This window comes from Mchenga conophoros, linkage group LG19 (assembly GCF_057382185.1).
Source record: "Mchenga conophoros isolate Kocher_MC1m ecotype Shallow Benthic linkage group LG19, M_conophoros_male_GT1.1, whole genome shotgun sequence".
Classification (NCBI taxonomy): Eukaryota; Metazoa; Chordata; class Actinopteri; order Cichliformes; family Cichlidae; genus Mchenga; species Mchenga conophoros.
The window spans coordinates 26,133,340-26,149,151 of record NC_140544.1 but is presented as its reverse complement, the minus strand read 5'-3'; the positions used below and the strand labels follow the sequence as shown (position 1 = coordinate 26,149,151).

General features: G+C 41.7%; 1 protein-coding gene across 1 annotated transcript; it reads left to right on the top strand.

Annotated features, from left to right (window-relative positions):
- Nucleotides 1-5,903: 5,903 nt before the first annotated feature.
- grhl3 (grainyhead-like transcription factor 3) lies at nt 5,904-15,321 on the top strand. The gene is made up of 15 exons (XM_085257956.1): nt 5,904-6,027; nt 7,564-7,732; nt 7,852-7,910; nt 8,749-9,013; nt 9,128-9,367; nt 10,045-10,156; nt 10,270-10,364; nt 10,871-11,029; nt 11,126-11,195; nt 11,304-11,425; nt 12,292-12,317; nt 12,437-12,522; nt 12,628-12,713; nt 12,925-12,989; nt 14,302-15,321. The coding sequence occupies exons 1-15, from the start codon at nt 6,011-6,013 to the stop codon at nt 14,417-14,419; spliced, it is 1,689 nt and encodes a 562-aa protein (XP_085114082.1). The 5' UTR covers nt 5,904-6,010; the 3' UTR covers nt 14,420-15,321.
- Nucleotides 15,322-15,812: the final 491 nt, after the last annotated feature.

The following is a 15,812-nucleotide window of genomic DNA, read 5'->3' as shown; positions in this document are numbered from 1 at the left end:
ATCTAGCAAAAACAACATTATTATGAACACACACCGGCTCATATGCAGGGCTGTTTTCATGGATACAATAGGCTTAGCTGACTAAGAAAACAAAATCATAATAGAAATGTAACAATGACGAACTAAGCATCAAGTATCAGTGCAAGAATGTTAAATTACTGAGTTATAGGTGACTAACCCTAATTCTGCTGTTTGGACTAAGTCAAAGAAAGATAATTCCAGGCTTGTTCTAGACACACACACACACACACGCACACACAAAAAGCAGGAGGTTTCAAGGTTCAAGGTTCTTTATTTGTCACAGGCATAGTTATACAAGTATAACACACAGTGAAATGTAGCCTGACACGCTCCTCGACATGTGCAAAAATGTATATACAGTAGTATATGTATATACAGTAGTATATACATATACAGTAGTATATACATTGGGTGAATGTGCAGTAGCACAGCAAAGAAGCTGGACGCTCTGGTGACAGTGGCAGAGAAAAGGACACTAAAAAAGCTGCTGGACATTATGAACAATGCTGGGCATCCTCTGCACACGGCCATTAACAACCAGAAGAGTCTGTTCAGTGACAGGTTGCTTCTCCCCAAGACAAGAACTAACAGACTTAAAAACTCCTTTGTCCCACACGCCATCAAACTGTTTAACTCCTCTCTGGAGGGGAGAGGGAGGGGAAACAGGAGGACAAAGGAGGGGGGAACAACTAAGCTGTAGTGCCTCTTCACTTCACTGTGCAATACCTTTTGTGCAATACTTTTGTTAATAGTCAACGGTGCAATAGACTCAATACTTGAAATGTGCAATTCACTTGTATTTTTATTTTTATTCCTATTTATTCTATTTATCCCCTTCGTATATTTTATTTATATTTGTCTCTGTATTCATATATGTGTGTGTGTGTGTGTGTGTGTGTGTGTGTGTGTGTGTGTGTGTGTGTGTGTGTGTGTGTGTGTGTGCGTGTGTGTGTGTGTGTGTATGTATATATATATAAATATAATATTCTGTAACTCTGTAACTTCTGTCGGTGCTGTGCTTTTTGGAAACCGAATTTCCCAGAGGAACCCACCAGAGGGATTAATAAAGTTTTATCTTATCTTATCTTATCTTATCTAGTAGGTTTTTCTTTTGGTTTTTCTTTTGGTTTGTTTTCAAGGCTCAAAGAAATGACCAGAACCTAGAGTACAGCTTTCAGATGAGCACAGTAATAAATTGTAGTAGTTGTCTATCAAGCTTAGTGGAGTGAAACAGTCAATTAACAGAAAATGGAGCACTCAGATAAAGTACCACTGGAGTTAATGTGAGTACCTGCCTGCACAGGGGTGGTTGATGCTGACAGTTTGTCTTTTTTTCTAATGTGTGTTTTGAGTTGTTAAGTGAACAGTTTTGCTATTTGCTATTTAAAAAAAAGTTAAATACCCACATAAGTGATTATTGATGATTATTGCAGTAACTAATCTCATGTTCATTATTCAGCTAAGTGCATCTGCAGCAAGCCTAGAAGCAAGAAGTCACTCCCTATTACACCAGTGAACATCCAGGGTTTGAAATAGTGGAGGAGTACAAATACCTGGGTGTTCACCTCAATAACAAACTGGATTGGTCCACGAATACAAATGCACTTTACAAAAAGAGTCAAAGTCGTCTTCACTGCTGAGATCCTTTGGGGTGAGCAGGACTCTTTTAAGGATGTTCTATGGTGGCTATCTTTTATGCTGTGGTCTGCTGGAGTGGTGAAAAGGCAAAGAGGGATGGGGGAAACTTAACAAACTGGTCAAGGGGGCAAGCTCTGTCCTTGATTGTCTGCTGAAGTCCATCAGCAGGCTCGGGAGGAGAGGATGTTGTCTAAGCTAACATCCATCATGGACAACACCTCCCACCCCCTGCATGAGACTGTACGAGCACTGAGCAGCTCGTTCAGCAGTAGACTTTTACACCCACAGTGTAGGAAGGAGCGCTACTGCAGGTCATTCTTACCAGCAGCTGTCAGACTATAACACAGTTTAACATGGTTATCCTACTCATCACCTGTTTAATCGATATATCATATGTTCTTTAATTGCTGCTACTTATTTGAAACATCTTTGTACACTGTATATTTCATTCGCATCATTCAAACACACACACCCACACTTGTGTATATATCTCTGTATATTTTCTGCATATTTTTATATGTTCGAATTTGAGTTGCTTGTGCGTATAGGACTACTTGTGTTTATATCTCCCTTGCTATAAGAGCTGTGTAACACCAAAATTTCTCATTTGTAGGATAATAAAGGTTTATTCTATTTTATTCTATGAAAGAGGAGCTACAGTGGCCATTTATCAGCTAGTTTTAAAGCATGAGCTCAGTTGAAAATTGTCGAGCAAACGGAAAATGTTGATGATACTCTGCGCTCACAGTCAGTGACCCTAAATGTCTCAGTGTGAGTGGTGAGTTCATTAATCCACTTCTGCACATGAGAAAATGTCTCTCTAGTTTAGTACCCTATGCCATCTGAGGAGGATAATTTTGGCTTTTTATAACTGTAGCTACATTTTCCTTTGGCCATGCTATGCATGCATGGTTGTGATTGTACACATCGGTTCATAGTGTGGTATAAAGTACCTTGTTTTTGCTTGAATTTCTTTATAACTTCTATTGTGTGGACATAGCAAAGTCAGCTGAGCCAAATATCCTTGCTGTCAAAGCTGGTTAGGTGTCTAACCCATATCCTGCATGCATGTGTGTTTGTGCAGCTGCTTTGCCAAGAGAAATGTGGAAATATATAATTTATTAGTATGCACAGTATACGACACAAGATATTTCACAGTAAAATCCTCTCAGTGCAGCTGATGTGTTTTAAAGGCACTTTAATAAATCATACTAGCAATTTAAGGCTCCAGACACACTCAGAAAATGACAGTGGAGTGCAAAGGAGATCAAAATGTCATATAAAAGTAATTACATGTGCATCTTCAACATTATAAAATAATTTGTTAGATTTCCTGCTTTAATTTTTCCAAAGTAATAATGTTTAAGGTTGTGTCGCAATCTCTTACTATTCTGCCATAAACACAATCCTGCTTCATTTTCACAATCCTAAACATAAAAATGACAAAACCTTGAAAACCTTCACTCATAATGTTGAATGCTTAAGATGGAATCAGTTGTGCCTGACAATGCTTTGTATGACTGGATTTTTTTTCAGCAATACTGAGAAATTGAATATTTATGAGAACACAGCAGGTAACAGCAGAAAACTGGTGCTTAAAAAGAAGCAGCAGAAATGGGAACTCCTTGCAGTTGCAGAAAACATGATGGGCCCTTGCAGTAACAGGTGCACAGTCTTAGCATAAGGGCAGATTTCCCAGTATGAAGAAGTCAGTAGACAGTATCACGCCAGAGGCATGTATCTCTCAATCCTGGACACACATTCCTACATGACAGACTAGGCATTAGGGCAGATGAAGAGATACAGAAAGAGAAAGAGATGGGGAGATATGTATAGTGTGGAGTTAATGAGAAGGATCAGCCACAGGACAAAAGGGCTGCTATTTTCATTACTTTGTTCTCTCTGCATGACTTCTTCACTTTGGTTTATCACTGTGGATGTGCGTGATCGTTGCGTGAAGGGGTTTAGTCGTGGCCACAAAGTCCTTAAGTGGCAGAAACAGATAAGACTCACTGGTCAAACGATCACAAGGGAAAGGAGAAGTAGGAACATGAGGTGAAAGGAAGAGTAAGTAGGAGATTGGGAAAGGAGAAAGAGAGATTTATGGTGGGAGAGAGGTGTTGAGAATGATCCTTCTCAGCAGCAGTGGTGCGTAGAGCTGGTGCTGACGTCTGTTTGTGTGCTAGCATGCATGGCTGCATGCTTGCATTCACATCCACACAAGCTGTCACACAGCACAGCAAAGCAGCCCGGCGCTTGTTGGTTTCTTACTCTACGGATAAGTTTCGAGGCAGGCATTTGAACATCTTGACACCGCCATCCATCTTCCAATTCCCTGCATTGTCAGATTGGAAGAGATCTTTTGGGGGGTTTGGGGAGCACTGCTACATTTGACAAGAAGTCCAACAATAAACAGAAGACCTTACTTTCAAATAGAGTTTGCACAAAGATGCACTTTCTTTCCTAAAGATGATCACGCCTGATATTCAGGAAATTGATTGATTGCTCAGTAGACTTGCTGAACACTGGGGTGTATGTGGGGGTGGGAGGGCGCTGCATTGGCAGAAGGATTGATGTCAGGTAAACACATAAGATAAAAAGGCAGAAAGAAGAGGTGAGAGTGGCAGAGTGAGAGTAAGGCAAGGATAAAGGAGCCAAGCATTTTGATATGCTAATTTTGCAGCTCTAATGGAGGGTAAACAGAGAGAGCATAAGAAAGACAGGGTGAGAGAGAGAAACTTGGAGAAATAGTTCACACCTTCAACGAGAAGAGTTGATAATTGCTTTGTGAGAAAAGATCCACTTCCATGTTACCGTGGCGTGTCTGTAAACTTCTTATCCCCATGTTCATGCGTTATTATTACTTTATAACTGGCTTTCATTTAAATTACAGGGTTTTTTTGTATGCGGCTGACGTTTTAGGTCATATTTACTTTGGAGTAATAAAAGATGCGTCATACTCACAGACTTCTTTCTTTTTCTCTTTTGATTCAGAGCCAATTTGCCTCAGGGCTTTCTGCATGTATGCGTGTGTTTCTTATCCAGTGAGGGTGTGCATGAGTGTGTGGGCAGACTGCACAGCACGCACCCTTGTGTGTTACCACGCCAGATTCCCTCAGGTGTCCCACAAGAGGGGCTCACACGTGGATGAACAGATAAACAGGTACATATAATCATCCTTGCTTTTTCTAGCTTTCGCTCTGTGTGTTCGTGTAAAAGGCTCGGCAGATTCTGAGCTACAGATAAAATCCCTTAGCGACAAGCGCCTATATGACTCCTGGTAGCACGATGTGTGAGCTTTGGTTAGGGAGTTTGCATCTTACTCTTAAAAAACTCTTGCACAGGGTTATTGTGAAAGAGATTCTAACCAAAGTAGAAGCTCTTTCTCATCATTTCCATGTTTCTTTCTTCAGATGTAGATCCTCCCTCCAAATGCAAAGCATAAAAAGTTGCCCAGACAGTCCTGAGTCCAACAGATTCAGGTGATTGCATTTTTTTAATCCATCCATCCATCCACTTTCCTAACTGTGGCCCTAAAACTTACATCTAGAGCCTATCTCAGGGCTCATTGTTGTTTATTTAAAGTTTTTTTCCTCTCCGTATGTGTCTTGGTCATCATTTGCTCATTTATTCTGTTATTCTCATTTTTTCATTATATTCTTGAAAGAAAAATCTATAGTTTGCTCTGAAAATTCAAAACACTTCAGATCATTATAAAAACAATGGAACAAATGAAAGATTTCTTTTGAAGTTTTAAATCTCAGGATTCTTCTGCTCTCTGCAATAACGCATTTATAAATGCAATGTAGCTTTTAAAAAGTAAAGAAACCAAAACCTTTCAGTGAAATAATAATGAAGGGGTGAGAGTGAGCAATGATACTGAAAAACTATTAACATCTTAAAGCTGAGTTCCTGACCTCTGCTGCCTTTCTCAGAGTCATTACCAAACATTTCACACCTCTGGGATCACCAGTTTCCCCTTTTCTTTTCTTTTTAATCCAAAATGTTAATGAGATTCAAAGCTCTCCTGCCATGGATTGTCATGCAAAGTGAACTCCGGGCTTACACATTCACAGTCATGGTTTCTTTCCAATTTGGGAAGAGATCTACACCTTCCCCTCCTCACCTGTCCTATCACACACCTGTTCCACACCTCTCAGCCAATCAGAGGGGAGAGGAAACTTTGTCCGGGCATGAAATAAATCTGGGTCCTCTTCAGAGAGAATCACAACACTTGACTCATCTGCGTTTCACAGCTCTTCCCTGTTAGACTGAAGAAGAAGAGAATCCCCTACGAAAACTGAAGAGTGGAGATTAAAGGAGCCTATTCAAGCTGACTTGGACTGAAGACATGACCAAAGAGACTGAGTAAGTTCTTCAAGGGTTTTGTTTTAGGTGTTTTTTAGCTATTGTAACTGCAAGTTTTTTTTCCCATTAGGTATTTTTTTGTCTTTCCACAAGACAAAAACATTTTTAGTTTGGACTTGGTATAACACAGTGAATGGGTTATTTAAGATTCCAGCCTGGAATCCCCCGTTCTTCTTTGTCAATGGTACCCCATGTGAAAGGGAGCGTTTTTCAGGAGAAAATGTGCCTATCACAGCTTGTGTGTGTGATAAATTTATCACACACACAAGCTGTGATAGGCACACACAAAGTTGGCGTTTTTTGCTGTAGTGGGTCTGCTTCTACTTGCGCTGTCACTAACCTAGGGGGCCACAGAGCACAAAAGGAGCGCAGAAAATAAGAACCTCTTCTTGAGGTGTTGGAGACAAGGGGTAATGACAGCATGCGCTGCATTGAATTACGTAATGGTGAAACCCAAGACACGAGACACCCCCCCCTCCTATGGACCAAAGTTAAAACCAGCGCTGTCGGCTTGTTTTGGGGGAAATACGCAGAGAATAACTTGTGTTTGTTGTTTTGGGAGGCTGCTGCTGAGTGTGAGACAGGTGCACCTCTGAACAGGTGTACTGGCTTTGCTTAAGGATTTGTGGCATAGCTAAAATTTGAAAGGACACTAGTATAAACTGAGGCTCTAATCTGGCAACCAAAGATTTTGAGGTACGCAGTTTTCCATGCTCATATGTATGTAATGTATTTTTAGCTTTACAGATACTGGGCTGAATTGCATTAATCAGCAGTCATCCATTAATGCGTGTGAGAAGTCGTGGGATTTCTCCCTAAGCGTTAGTTCTGTTGCGGCTGTTCACACCTGTGGTCTTTGCCTCATGTCATCACATTTGATTAACTGTTTATCTAGGTTACACTGCAGCTATTTGTTCATTAGCCGTTTAAGACAAACTCCAAAGGGGGCTTATCCTAACAGTTCTGATGTTAACAATTCAGTGTCGATGTGAGTCTCTACAAACAAATACAATCCCCAGAACCCCAGGCTCTTTGTGTGTGTGTGTTTCCAAGTGAAATGAAAAACCAGAGCTCACCTCTGTGACAGCTGTGGGTTTCTGTTTACTGAGCAAGAAAATCTTGTCATCTCTTTTAAGATCTGAGCAAATATGAGAGTTTATATAGGACTCACAAATGTAGTTTCTCTTTCTTTCACAACACTGGAAACCAAAAAACTCTATGCGTGTGTGTGTGTGCATGTTTATGGGTGGCCCCTGGCTTTTTAAGCCTTTTTGACACCGCTACGTCTGAGAGATGTTACTCAGCACGGTGCTTTTGCAATCGAAACCCTACAGGCTACAGGACAAGTATGTGCAGTGCTCCAGGGCCATGGTAAATGTCAAATCCTGATGGCTAAGCGATCGGAAACATAGTGGGTCTGCTATTAATTAGGACTTTAAAACTAAATAGTTATAGTTTGATATTTAAAGTTGTTTCAGTGTATATTTTAATTTGAAAGTCACCCTGCTAATCTAAACCCTTTCTGGCCTGTTGTAGGACTCTGGGACTGGTCTTTCAGAGCGAGAACTTCAGCTATAACAATTACTCAAACTACGCCATGGACTCCTGGTCTTATCTGGATAACTCCATAACTGAGCCGAACCCCTCAAAATCCAGATTGCCCGAAGAGCTAACAGCCCTCTCGATGTTTTATGAACAGTGCAAGGTAAATAATGTATAAGCACTAGTTGTGTTAAACCAAAGTAGTTCATCTTGAGTAAACCTAAAGATTCATTTTAATTTCCTGACACTTATCGCATTTCCCCCTTTTTCCTATTTTTCCAGACCCCAAAAGTGAACGCTGCCTGCAGCCGCACAGGCAACGTGTGCAAAGTACCAGAGAGGTAAGACAGAGTTTCTGCAGCTGCTCCCACACACACACTTTCACTCACGCTTCACAAACCAGTCATGCCTCTGACATTGTTTCCATGTATCTATAGTCATTCATAGTCATAGTCATGTCACTCTTCACCGCACAGCTTTAAATAGTTATTTCAGTCCATTTTTTTTTTGTCATTTCTGTGACAGGTAGCATGACTCAGATACTCAATCAGTTGTCACTGAACTGAAGTTATTCGAGTAATAAATACAGAAAGAGAAAGGCAGGGCTTTAGGAGGCCGTAAACTGATGAGTGGGTAATCCTCTAGTCAAACACAGTCAGAGGGATTGTTGTCTTCCTCTCAAGCTCTTCCATTCATCTACCCTTCCTTGATCATCCTCTCTGCCTTTCTTAAAGAGTTTCACAACAGGAGGACAGGTAGCTGTTTTTTCTCATTTTGGTCTTTATATTCCTACTCCTTGTTAGGTATGTGAGAAAGGCCATTGTTGGGGCTCAGTGTTGTTCCCTCAAACATTTTTATCCGAGAAACTCAAACACAGAGAAGAGGGGGAAAAAACTGGATTAAGAGACAAACAGTTCCCACCCAGAGTCAAACCGGGCCTTTCTACAAGTTTGCAGTAGCCGTGTGTGTGTTGAGACGCAAGAGGTGCTTTTACTGACCGTTGTACGTTTACTCTGGCAGCCTTTAAGCTTCTGTAACGGTTAAGGGCACACAATAGCCAGTCACTTCAACTATGTTTGTTTCCTTGATGTGTTGTTACCTGAGTCATGATGACATCAACAAGGTGGATTTTCTGTTATAGCTAATCTTCCCCCCCCCCCAACTTCCCCATCCTGCCAGGAATCTGCACCAGACCAATGAGATTTCTCCACTGGACACGTCCGCTATCGCCATGAAGATTCTCTCTGAGAACCTTCCCATCCAGCCCAGCAATGTTTTGGGATCTAAGCAGATCCCGCAGATTTCCGTTCCCGCCACCTCAGAAACATACACCTCGCTGACCAGTGTTGTGGAAAATACTTATGACAAACAGGAGCTCAGCAACTTTTTTGAATTGCTGCAAAAGTGGCCAGAGAACACTGCTTTCCCTGACCCCAGCACTGAGGTAAACTTAGTACCATAATTTAAAGTTAAAGCCCTGTCTCCCATATAGTTTTAAAAGCTCTGTGCTGTTTCTTTTTTTCCTTCACTAATCCATATATCTCTGTGTGGCTATCAGAATCTTCCCTACAGCGACCCCTTCCCTGAAAACCATTCCAGCCCAGTCTACTCCCGCTCCTACACCAGTTCCCCATCTGAGAGATCCAGGAGTGAGTTCCAGTTTTCTCTTGGGGCTCCTGCAGCTTCTTCTCACAAGCCCAGCGAGCTCCCCATGGTGTATCTGAACAAGGGACAATTCTACCCCATCACTCTCCATGGGGTGGAAAGCAGCACCTGCATTACTGCCACCAAAGTCAAGGTGAGCCATCGTGACACATCATCAGGAAAGCAAGGACTGCTTTTGTTCTAAGTTATTCTCCAAGATTTGTTTTGTTTTCTGTGTGTGTCTTATGTAAAAAAAAAAGATGACTATTGTTACATCCTTCCCTTCGGGCATTTTGTTTTTTCCATCAAGCCAAATAACACCTGAATTCTTTGCGTGCCAACAAGGCAACCCTTCCCAAATATCTGTCCCTCCCTTGGAGACAGTTCCTTTAATGACTAATACCCTGCTGACACCCTGCACACCAGGTTGGTGCATTTAAAATGACAGCATCCTGCCCTTTATAATTTATTCCTACCTCAGGGCAATGAGGCCAGAGCGCAGTACAGCTCACCTCAGCTACATTTGTCTGATGTGACACAAGCAGAACAGAAAGCAAAAAAGGAGTGGACAAGGAGAGAGGAAGGTGTGGTGCGGTTTACAGCCGTTTTCTTTGTCAAACGAATCGGAGGATAAGAATACACAAAAACACATGCTAGCTCAACACAAATAACTGGTGACAATTTGGGAGAAAGGAAGGATTTGGAGTGATGGATGACGTGCGATGAAGGAGAATTCTTAGATATGCGTGCAGGTGTAAAGAAATACGTACCAGCTAGACAAATGAATCTAATTTTCCTGCTCTTTTTGTCACCTTCCTTTCTCCACTTCAGACAGTGGTGATGGCCGTGTTTGAGAATGACAAGAGCCCAGAAATGCAGCTGCGCTTCTGGAATCACTGGCACGGACGCCAGCCAACTGTCAAGCAGAGGGTCATTGACATCGGTATGTTCTTTGCACATGGAAAGTTACCAAAAAAGTTACAAAAAAAATACTCCACTTTCTGTTGTGCCTTTCATACCGCTGTTAAAAAACCGTTTCTCTTTGTTTTTTAACAGCGGACTACAAGGAAGTGTTCAGCAATGTTAGCAATGTTGAAGAAGTGGCCTTCAATGCTCTCTCTTTTGTGTGGAACCCCAGCGAGGAGGCCAAGGTAAACAGACCGGCACAAAGATGCACCCACATCACTATCACACAAGAATGCACAGACACCTCTGACTGTAAGGCCAGTTCTATGAAAATAAAAGAACAGGTGGAAGTTTTAGAGGAAAATAGTGGAAAGGTAGAACAGGTAGGTGAAGGAGAAAAGGAGTGGCTGTGGTGGGAGTGGAGGAATCCCAGAAATGTGTTTGGCCCTAAGGCTCTTGTCACAACAACCGGCTAAAGACACGACAGCTTATGCGAGCTTCTCTGTGGCCCAAAGGCGCTGGGGTGGGGCGAACCTACTGCAAACGGCACGGAGCAGGAAGGCAGGGAACTGTCTCTAGTATATATGATCACAGGGAGAATGTGTAAAGGCCAGAAAAAAAGAAATCTGTCTACGAAACATGTCATTATGATCCTACTGGGACACATGAGCAACAAATGAAAAACATCAGTAAAAGCTGCCCGACACCATAGTGATGTATACATATAATAATCATTTCTCTTTTCCTCCAGGTGTACATTGGGATCAATTCCCTGAGCACAGATTTCTCCTCTCAGAAAGGAGTGAAAGGCCTGCCACTGAACCTTCAGATCGACACTTACGACTTAAGCTCAGGAAACGGCCAAATGATACAGAGAGCTGCTCTCCAGGTCAAGATTTTCTGTGATAAGGTAACTCGCTTCCATTCCATTCATCTTCTTATACGAGCAAACATGCGTTAATTGAGTCAGAATGACTTATCTAATGGTGTAACTGTGTGTCGTCAGGGTGCAGAGAGGAAGATGAGAGACGAGGAGAGGAAGAGATCCAAGAGGCGAGGAAAGAACACTAATGATGGTAACAGTTAGCACTGGAAATGGCAGCACAACCTTTATAGGACCTTTTTTAATATGCTATCTGTGAAAGTCCAATCTAACATCCCTCATTGTCCTCCTTTGTTTGCAGCTAAATCTTTAGTAAGTAGCTCCATAGGCAACGAGTGCACCTTCTTCCAGACCCTGGATGACCACACCACCCAGCCAGTTCTCTTTATTCCAGAGACACACCTGTCCAGCTTACAGCGCATGGTAGGTCCTCATTTAACAACAGTGCTACCCCCACCCATCCATATCCTTGCAGGCAATAGGGCAGGCACGAGCAAGGCAGGGGAGAAAAAAAAAACTGTGGGAAAGTATGCGGTGGGAAAAGTGGGAGGGTGGGGGGATAGTGGTGCCAGAGAAAGTGAGGTGAAACACAGGCCTGAGATCCGATGAGCTAATTGGAGTCGAAACCAGACACAAGTACAAGCAGCTACAGCTGCTGACACCGAGATTAAGCTATGAGCGCTTTCACAGAAACACATGCACGCACGCACCTGGTGAGACAGCACTCACACCTTTTATGCGGCAAGACACCCTCATATCCTCTGTTTCTTCTACTCAGATACACTTGCATTAGTAGTGTGGTGAGAGTGCTGTTCAGACAGGACATTTTTCCCACGCCAGGAAGCCTAGAGGAGCATGCAATATGTTCGGATCAATAATAAGAGGGTTCATGGGTTAGATGTCATTGCTGTTAGGTCCATTATACAGCTAGTCCTGATTTTCAGTGGCTAACACAAAAGAAAAATAAAGAACAGGAAGTTGCAAAATTGCTTAACAATGTGACGCATCACAGTTTTGTATTGCATAGCTAAAGCAGAAAATATCTTTGATTTAACAGTATGATTAAGCGTAGGATGGTGCTATCAGTGTCTCTCCATCAGTGTCCACACTTCCGCTGCTCCGTTAGAGGTTATGGGAAATGCAGCACTAAAATGATGATAACATTCCTTTTCTTTTAAAGTGTTAAGCATAGACAGCTCTGGGAAGGTGGGACATTAGGCAATGCCTTTATCAGTAGAGAAGCGTCTAATCAGATCTCTGGTCTCCTCTCGGTTTCCCTGTCTCTATAGGCCACTCCCATGGACGAAGCGGAAAGGTAAGCATAGTTACGCACACACACGCACAAAAAAACATAACATTTAGCCATCACAGTCAGCATTTTCAAACAGAAGCTAAGTGGCCGCTTTTGTCTAATGCAAATGTTTGCGCTTCCAGGAGTTCTCTGAAGAGGCTGTATCCAGACAGAGAGCAGACGAGCTCCCCAACCAACAAACAAGCTCGCAAAGAAGATGCACAGAGAGGTAGATAGAAACATGCAAGTCTCATAAAAAAATCTAAGTTAAATCAAAATTGAAAAAAAGTGTCCTCTTTGGTGCTAAAAAATGTTTTTTCTTGGTTTATATTAGTTCTTCTGTACGTGAGGACAAACTCTGAAGAGGTGTTTGATGCCCTCATGCTCAACTCGCCAACGCTGTCGGGCTTGCGAGAAGCTGTAAGTATCACATGATTGCTTTAAAGACACACAAAAACACATTCCAGAGTCCTCTGACTTGAGTTTCCTGAGGTGGGGATCAAAAGCACCTTCACCTGTTTACTTCTGTATTCACTGGAACATTTGTACCATACCTTTTTGCCAAAAGTGAATATCATATTTCTTTCATCAGATCATGCTAACAGTCTTCTCGTTCCTTTACTTTCCTCAGATTTCAGAAAAGTACGGCCTGCAAAAAGAAACCATCGGGAAAATCTACAAAAAATGCAGGAGAGGGTGAGCGTCCTGTTCTTTTGTTATGACTGTGATTTTACAAATTACCAAAAACAACTGAGATCATTGGTGGCACTAAGAAGCTTTCTTTTCCAATCCAAACATTTTTTGAGGAATTAACCATAGTGAAAGTGAATGGTTGTCTTGGCCCTCCAACCTTTCCGAGGTTGCTGATACCCTACCTCTCACCCTGTGATATCTCAGACAGGCTCCTGTGTTGCAGACAGATGGATGACTAGTTAGTCTCACCAAGTGCACCTGTCGCCATGATTTGCATTGATTTTGGGCTTATTTTGTTGTTTTAATCTTATCTTCCCTTAAGGAAGCGCTTGTTGACAAACCGGGCGGGTAGGTTAGTTGGCTCGGCCCTGGAATGTTTTAATTGCAGCTCTTCTAAAGGAAAACTATATGACTGAAAGAAGATGAAAAGATTTTTTTAAGTCCTGCTGTTGAGTCACTGGCAATGGCTGTACTTATTTATGTTTTCATAACATTATCTCTTTGGAACATCAGAAAGCGGTATTGAAAGACGAAATTCCTGATATGATAAAGGCTTTGGATGTTTCCACTCGCTAGCTGAAGGTTGTCTGTCAGGTTTACAATTGTCACGCGTCTTTCAGCTCAATGGCGAAAGGTCATACAGGTAGCTGCGCTTTTTCCACGATGAATACGGATGCTTGTTATTTTAGATAGGAAGGGTTTACAACTAGCCGCGAAAGAATAATTAGCAGAATTTCTATGTGGCTGACAAACTGTTGATAGTCTGTGCTTTTTCTTTTTGAGACTTACTGTCAGTAGCTGAAACACCTTTGGGTAATTTTCCTGCTGCTTGCTGGAAGCAATCACTGCAGGGGGAGCAGCTAAACTAACAGGTTGGGTTACATTCTCCCTGCAGTTCCCTCCCTGTCTATTGCTCTTGTCTTCAATCAATCCTGTCCCTGCAGGCAGAATGCACGGGACAGTGGTTAGTTCAGTCATTACAGCCTTAAAGGCTAGTGTTAGTGCTGCAGAGGAGGAGGAGGCGGAAGAACAGGGTGACCTGATTTTTAACTCCTACTGATGCAGGAGATATACCGCCTCTATGTCTTTCACTTGAGATCTTCTTCCAAACAAAAGACATGTTGTCTTTAACCCTGGCAACCTGTTTGTGTCACACCAGGGTGAAAGGTTGAGTACACTGAACACATTATTAGGCTGTTTGAACACCGCAGTTTTAGAGACGAATATGATTTTCTCTAAATAGGTTAATGGTTTTGCACCTTGTTTCTCCACAGTCCCCGGAGTAACCCTGTCTTTTTGTTTGTCTCCCCAACAGGATCTTTGTCAACATGGATGACAACATCATCCAACACTACACCAACCAGTCAGCATTCCTCATCGAGGTTTCCGAGTTGGGCAACGGTCAGTTCCAGGTTACCCTTGTTGAAGTATGAGAAGAATCAGCCACCCACTCTGCTGAAGGATGAAGAAATAAAGATGCCAGTTTGATCAATTTCTTGAAGCACTGCCTGAGCAGACAGAATGTAGGATGTGGACTTCCAAAAAGCGAGAAGAAAACTGAAGTGAAAGCAGCACCCCAGTTTTTTACTTCTGCCTAAAATGTTGTACATATCATTCTTCTTCCCCGTTCTTGTGATTGTGTTAACGTCAGAGCAATAATGCTCAGCGGCCCTTTATGTATTTAATGTAAATAGGTTTTAAGAAGACAGTGTTGTATGAGCTATCTGTGTACATATAGAATACCAGTTTCCATAAACTGCTATGTATTTCATTTTTATTGAAAGAGCTCCGTGCATGATTTGTGCACAGCATTTTTTAAGCATTTTTATAGGTTACTATTCTAGCTGCTTGCGATGTACTCATCATTTCTTCTATAAAAACACAATGGTGCGTTTTTTTCTTACTCTCAGTCTGCTGTCACTATTTTTTTTTACTGCCAAAAGTATCCTCCTCTAGGTTCCTGTTAGTTTCACAACCGAGATCACCCAACACTGGGTTGCATTCAGAACCTAAAGTCAGACATTTCCACCCTTAAAACCACACATGAGTTAGTATTGGTCATCATTTAGCCCCTAAATTGTGGACATTTCCTGACTGTATGGTGATATCACAAATTTTTTTTTTCTGGAAACACTTCAAAAACACCCTCAACCCAGCCAGAGGACTTTCACTGTGTGCATGTATATGCATGTGTAAAAACTTGTTTGTTTCTTTATACATTATGCATCATTTCAAAGCGTGCATGTATCCCTGCATTATTTCATAATTTTACAATCAGGTTATATTGGTCAAGCATTGGCCCTTTTGTATGAAAATAAAGAAAATGCATAAGAGATTTGGGGTCTGTTTCTGTTTTTACAGCTCTAACTGAAATAAAAAAGAGATAAATTAGCAGTGGGAAAAACAAAAGATACCACTTGTGTAGAGGAGGTGTGAATAATTACAATTAGCCTAGGAGATTAAGTGCATATTGGAAAATTCAGAAAGAGCTGATTGCCCTCTCTACACATCAAACAAAAGCATGAAACTGATCTGTGCCTGAGATTGGTCCTCTCATATTCTGAAAGCATAAATGTTAAATAGGTGTGTGTGTGTGTGTGTGTGTGTGTGTGTGTGTGTGTGTGTGTGTGTGTGTGTGTGTGTGTGTGTGTGTGTGTGTGTGTTATTCAGACTCCAACAGACAAAATGTGCAGAAAATAGTATATTTGCATGAGACATTGTGAGAGGTGTCAATAAAAGTGAAAAGCATTGAAAAACAAAGTTTTCACAAGACTTTGCAGTCCTGTAAAAAAATGAAGTACTGTCTAATTGCCTCCATAGGAATTA